Raw genomic sequence first — 6,656 nt, 5'->3', positions numbered from 1 at the left:
TGTTATGTTCGGCACTCATGTCAACCTGAGTGGCAGTGATTCATCATTTCAGGCATATAAGTCAATTTATCAATAAATTGCAAAGAATTTTGCAAAGAAATACACCCTGTTCTTTGTCACATTGTTATAAAGCATTCAATTAGATTTGCTGATGCGTGCAGAAATCATGCTATTATTTCACGTACCCCCTGAAGTGCTTTCATGTGACCCATGTATAAAGGTCAAATGGCCCAAAACTGTCCCGGATGTGCAGAGGACACGTGACATCACGTTCATTTTTTATGGAAGTAGCGTGATGGATGACCGAATGGCTGTAGCACCAGCGCCACAATATTTTCACAATATTTTATATTTGTCGCTTGTTTGTTACGTGCAAGTCGGATGAATGCAACCTGGCCATTCAGATTGATGTTGCATGTCAAAAGATCAGTTATGTATCAAATTTAGTACCACAAAAGATCAGATACAGGTTGGATAGAGGTGAAAACATCGGAATTGTGTCACTTCAGGCTGCAGTGTGAACCTAGCTTTCGTCACCATTCAAACTTCACACAAGGATGAGATTAAAGCTAGTGGTGGGAATATGACTTTCACGATTGGATTCTGATTTTGGGGTCTCTGATTCAAGTCAATCAATTTTCAATTGCAAACTATTTTCGATTCAAAATGTATTTCTGCTTCAGAAATTATTTCTGCTTCAATATATAGATGTGCAAAAATCATCATACAACTTCAGTTTGCTTTGCAAGACAGAATAACAAAGGGAAACAGACTTTTAAAAAAATATTTACTAAGGTTTATTATTTTTTGTTTTATGCTAATGGGTCAGAATTGCAGCGAAAGCATTCACAAATGCATATTTGAATCCACAAATGTGTACATTTCTGACCCCATATGTATGTCCTCAACTGTTTTTGTGTGTCTTATGAGCAGCCTTGACTATCCAAATAAACATCAGTAAACTGAAGAAACGGATGAGTAAACTGATGGTACAGTTTAGTAAACTGAGGGAATGAATAACTAATTTGAGGGTATGGTTCAGTATACTTAGAACAGTATAATAAATTACGTATCGGTGTAATTCTCAGTACTGTATAGTTCTTTATTATTATTTTAATTAAGTGACGTATCAGTGTAATTCTTAGTATAGTTCTGTATTATTTTAATGCCGCTTCTGACTTGTCAAGGATTGCAGATGGGAAGTAGCTGCTCACATATTTAACTTAAATGTTGATTAATATGCAAAGTCCCTTTTAAATACATTACTATTTCATACCATGGCACCAGAGGGTCTCCATTTACTTGCATTGAAATGAAGTAAAAAAAAAAAAAAAAAAAGTTCATTCGAAAAAATACAGGGGTGAGTTATTTATACTGTACTGTACTGCGTGAAAAGCTACATTAGTATTTAATTTGGAAGAACTGAGGCGGCGGAAGTGACGTGAGATTGTGACAGCTTTTTCCGGTCTTTTCGTTGGGGCTCAGCTAGCAGCCGGGTGAGTACACGTTTTGTCCAACTCTTATTTCCTCTCCTAAGTTGTCGAGAAACAAATTATTCGGGCAAACACTACGTCCTGTTCATTTTAGCATGTCGCTAATGAAATCTGAATCGTGGCAAAATACAGCGCACGTCTCCAAAAGCCGATGTTTGAATCGTTTTCTCGTTAGCACTCAGCATGTGGCGAGGCCCTTGCTGGAATTGAGCGTAACTAGCTTTAGCTCGACGTTAGCGTTAGCCGACCATGCTATAAACTTCTATTAAAACCACGCCATTTTGTCATAAAGCTTTCCACCGTGTCATAGAAAACGTAGCTGACGATTACAAAGTTTAGAATGTGGACCTATACATGCGTGTTTTAAGTTTATGATACCGATGCTGGGAGGTTGTAGAATCAAGCCGCTTCGCTAACGTTCCTCTTTTACTTGTGACAAACCTCAGCTTGCCAACATGCAGATCTTCGTGAAGACACTGACGGGTAAGACCATCACCCTTGAGGTCGAGCCAAGCGACACCATCGAAAATGTCAAGGCAAAGATCCAAGACAAGGAAGGTGAGCGTTAACAATTTAACACAAACATGATCTAAATTGTACTGCGTTATTGACTCAGAAACAACCTACCTAATATTTTTCATGATCCAAAGACGGGATTTGTGTCCTAACGTGTTATGCTTTTATATATGCTTTTTATTGCATTGAATGTGTGTAGGAATCCCCCCTGATCAGCAGCGTCTGATCTTTGCTGGCAAACAGCTGGAGGATGGACGCACTCTGTCAGACTACAACATCCAGAAAGGTACCACATTGTACACAATTTCTATTGGCAAAAACGGACGTTTTTGTCTCAATACAAGACAAATTCCTCCAAGGGACTGTGCACGAGATGAGTTTTTAAAATTTGTAAAATAAAACCTGATACGGTTTTTCAACAAGCTAGTGTTAAAATGTAAACTATCTAGTACGCAAATTTTTAAGAAGACGAACTGTCGTTATCTGCCAATATTTTACCAACATTTTCTACATAACCAAATACAAGTGACTTGAATGAAATTGTTTTTAAAAATGTATTATACACACCCCCTACACATATATACAGGAGTACACATAATCATTTTTTGGGGTTACTTAAATAAGTACCAGGGCGCAGTGTTTGGTACACACCCTTTCTTTTGTTTAAAAGTCTTCCTCACTTGCAGATCCTAGATTAAGCGCACAGTCTATTTGCACACATCCATGTCCCGCTATTCAGCCCTTCGCCCTCAAAGTTTCATACGTCTTTATCATTTATCATTTGCGCGGCTTGTAAGGGACCCTGTTGATTTTGTCCAATGAAGTCTGAGGTAAATTCTGTCAACTGTAAAGCGTGAGCGTTCAGAATTTTCTTCAAAAGGATGATTTGCAGCCCAGACAGCCAGTCCAAGCCGCTTCAATAAACAAATATCCTCAGAATAGGAAGGCATTGGGCAAGTATGCTTAGCTTTCTAAAAGGCGAGGACAAAACTATTACATTGAGCCTGCGTTGTTCCTGCAGTTTGTCTGGTGACCGAGCAAGAGGGTGACGGGAGTTGCTGCTTGACTTGTTAGCCATAGGTTGCAGCAGCATTCATGTGCTCTTTTCATACGTCAAATAAAGAATGACAGTAAATCTTCGCTCCTGTATGGAACGTATGTTCTGCCTGCGAGCTGAGGACATGAGCACCACATTTAAGTGCGCGTCAGGCCACGGCACATCTTGGAGCCTCTTTTCAGAAGAGAAAAAAAAGTGTTCAGCTCAGGCTTGGTTGTCACGGATTCGCAAATGCTCGAAGTGAACTTTAAGCCTCAGTCGTTTGTCACGCATGCATACTTGTTATGCACATGTTTTTTGGGGGGGTGGGGCTAAACACGATCGAAGTAGTGCAAGATCCCACTCCCATCCCTAATGAATACAGTTTGGACTTTTAACTATTATTAATATTTAAATGTGTTGGTTGTTATGGCTACTTCACTGATTTAAGGTTCTCACAAGGTGTTTGTGACTGCAAATTGTGTCTGACCATCCTCCCAACAGAATCCACTCTTCATCTGGTGCTGCGTCTGCGTGGCGGCATCATCGAGCCTTCCCTTAGACAGCTGGCTCAGAAGTACAACTGCGACAAGATGATCTGCCGCAAGTATGTTTTCTAATCCCTTACTGTCATCGTTTAGTTTAATTTGGGCTTAATTGAACAAGCTCAACTGAGCTAACGTGTTTGATTCATTAGGTTGATTAGAAATACTGTGTTTCCCAGGTGCTATGCCCGTCTGCACCCGCGTGCTGTCAACTGCCGTAAGAAGAAGTGTGGACACACCAATAACCTTCGCCCCAAGAAGAAGCTGAAGTAGACATTACTCTGTCTGCTGTGCACGTCACATTGTTAAATAAATTTGGAAAAATTTGATTGCTTGGTGTAATTCAGTGGATTGCTTCAATTTTGTCGCTTCTCTGATGGCAAGAATAGAGTATAGCTCAAGTTTGCAGCCTGTCGCTGTTTAAAATGCAGTTGAAAATATCTTGTGTTGGCCTTCGTGCGACTATGGCAAGGCACCAACATGAGCATTTAGAATAAAACTAGCCTCTGCATACGGTATGAAATGCACTGTCGGTAACGCACAAAAGTGAAGCTATTGAGACTTGTGCTAAAACATGAATTTTATTTCAAGACCTACAAATATAAGCAATCTCACAGATATCTTCAAATTCATGAGAAATTGTGACCACAACAGACCACTTTTACCTTGTATTTTTTTTTTTTTTTAGCTACCAATACTTGAGAACAGCTTTTTAGTTGTAGATAGATAAAATAAATTGAATAATGCAGTTATGACAAGCAGTCCTTTATTAAGGTGCTATGTTTATTCCGATTTAGCTAGTGACACTGCTTCTGTGTTGTATTAGTCGAAAGATTCAAGGGTCCTACTGGAGTCTAAAAGAATTAACATTCTCATTTCTGGTGTTGTGTTGCTCAATATAGTGCTACCACTCCCATGTGAGCAAATAAACCAATGAACTCCCAAGTGAGCAAATAAACCAATGAAATTAGTATTTCTGACTGCAGAAAAAAAATCTTGTGTTGCATGTCAACAAAACATGAAAACCCGAATGCAATATTGCAAATCTCTTAATAGAGTACTTTTATAATGTCGAGCTGGTCACCAACTTTATTTTTTGCTTCTTTGAGTAAGATAAGGGTCAAATGTAATCAAAAATACTTTAGTTCTGTTAAGTGACAGAATGGTGCTCAGGAGAAAGATCTTTAATCATAATCAGACCAAAAACATGACTTGCAAAGATGAACGGAGCATTGCAGATTTAGTTTTTAAAAAAAGTGTAATCTGTGCTTGTTATTGCTAATTGAATTTGGCTTGCAAGTGGCTGCTGAGGTCATATAGCTGACTAGGCTAAAATCAGTGGAACTTGTTAATGAGGCAAATAGTCACAAGACGAAACAAGCGAGTGTCTGGATGACTTGAGATAACAAAAATTGCGCCAGTCATAAACGCACTCATCAGTTAATCATTTGAAATTCTAGATTTTGCATCACCCTGTTCAAATCACATTTGAAGTAAGCTGAGCTGTGCCATTAGTGTGTGCCTATTTGTACCCATTTTACATTAAAATGAGGAGATAACAAAGCAAAACTGCTTTTGTTGAGCAGCAATTTGGCAAAAGCTGGCAGGCAAGTCACTTTAGTACCCATTTCGTAAACTGCAGTTGTGCTTTTTCAATCGATCAGTCACGCTGTGTGTTCGATTTTCACATTATTAGGTACTGCGGAGATCATGCAGTGTTCTTTTCTGTGAGGAGCGCGGTAGCTTGTGCTGTTGATGCCGTACTGACGATTGGCTGCATCATTGCAATACTGACATTTAAACAAACAAAAAAAAGATGAAACTTGGCACGAGCATGGATGAAGTGCAAATTTGGACCTTGACATCGGGGTGAAAGATGACACCTCAAGCCAAAAGACGAGAGCGGAAAGGGAGCGAAGCTGCCGGCCTCGGGCTTCAATTTAGCGGCGACTCTCCAGCTGTGAGTCACGCCATCGATCAACATGAATAATACAGGAAGTGGAGAGAAGAGCCGTGGAAATAAAGTGAGGGAATAATGCATGTTGGTGTTCCACAGATAGCTGAGGGGGGTGCTCAGTGTCAATCTGGCTGCTGCGAGTCCACGGCAGACTGCTGATGGTGAACTGTGGCTGACTTGTAAGCGGGCCTTTTATCGCCCATTTGTCCCTTCCCTGACCCAGTGCCAACTGGATGCATTTTCCGCAGCCGAGGACCACACTGGAACCGATTTAGGACTCGTGATCAGATGACGTTTGGCACACACAAATGTTAAAGTCTGTGCATAACACCAAATAAATAGTAAAACAAAGCAGCGGTTTGTTTAATGGCACCAAATTTTGTTCTTACCGGGCTTTGTTTGTAACCACTATAAATCTGCCTGCGGTGTTTGTTTTGTGATATAAAAGCACAGATGGCCTCATAGTGCACACCTATAAGAGCTTAATCCTCCGTGCTCCAATCTTATGAAACTAGTATAAACCGCCGTGTCAGCAAAATACAAATGCGATCAGTGTCGATGAGGAAATGTGCCTCGACTGTGGAGGTGCGGCGCCCTGCCACTACTTATCAACAAGGTTAGCCAGACTTTGTCTCAAGTCGCTCAAGTCGCAAATTTTGACGTCGAGGGCCTCGAGGAAATGCCGGACCTCATCCTCCGCCTTCTCCCGTTCTTCCCTGCTGGAGGCCAGCGTCTTTTCCGTGCTCTCGATTTGGCCCTCCAGCTCGGCGTTTCGTCTCTCAAGTTCCTGTAAACAAACGAGCAAGTGTAAATCGAGAATTATTTCGATTTTGAGATCCGCCAAAATGGTCCTCACAAGGGCAAGAGGTCCTCACAAAGAGAGTAAAACACAGACTTTGGTCCCCACCAAAACTAAAGCCAATGAACTGACAGCGAACTTGTTCATTTTTGTAGCATTCTGCCCTCGCCAGTCACGGTCTGTATTTAATTTTTTCGTACTTGACTTGTACAAGGACACGTTTGTCTTTATGACTGCCTGTACAAAAGTAATCACTATGCAGATGTTCAAGCACATTTAAATTTTATTTAAACTTTGCCACATGCTTTTT

At 40.5% G+C, this 6,656-nt stretch overlaps 2 protein-coding genes across 3 annotated transcripts in view; one reads left to right on the top strand and one right to left on the bottom strand.

Moving 5' to 3' along the window:
* Window positions 1-1,425: 1,425 nt before the first annotated feature.
* Window positions 1,426-3,919, top strand: uba52 (ubiquitin A-52 residue ribosomal protein fusion product 1). The gene is made up of 5 exons (XM_088424761.1): window positions 1,426-1,496; window positions 1,940-2,051; window positions 2,209-2,295; window positions 3,550-3,652; window positions 3,770-3,919. The coding sequence occupies exons 2-5, from the start codon at window positions 1,949-1,951 to the stop codon at window positions 3,861-3,863; spliced, it is 387 nt and encodes a 128-aa protein (XP_088280887.1). The 5' UTR covers window positions 1,426-1,496; window positions 1,940-1,948; the 3' UTR covers window positions 3,864-3,919.
* Window positions 3,920-4,152: 233 nt separating this feature from the next.
* homer3b (homer scaffold protein 3b) overlaps window positions 4,153-6,656 on the bottom strand; it is a 40,802-nt gene continuing 38,298 nt past the window's right edge. For both annotated transcript variants that reach the window (XM_088424759.1, XM_088424760.1), the window contains one exon: window positions 4,153-6,334. In XM_088424759.1, the coding sequence (XP_088280885.1) occupies window positions 6,149-6,334 (186 nt within the window). In that variant the 3' untranslated portion in view covers window positions 4,153-6,148. The remainder of the gene's footprint in view (window positions 6,335-6,656) is intronic.

This window comes from Hippichthys cyanospilos, chromosome 10 (genome assembly GCF_059441005.1).
Source record: "Hippichthys cyanospilos isolate Australia breed blue-spotted pipefish chromosome 10, RoL_Hcya_1.0, whole genome shotgun sequence".
Lineage (NCBI taxonomy): Eukaryota > Metazoa > Chordata > Actinopteri > Syngnathiformes > Syngnathidae > Hippichthys > Hippichthys cyanospilos.
This window is presented reverse-complemented; position numbering and strand designations above follow the sequence as displayed.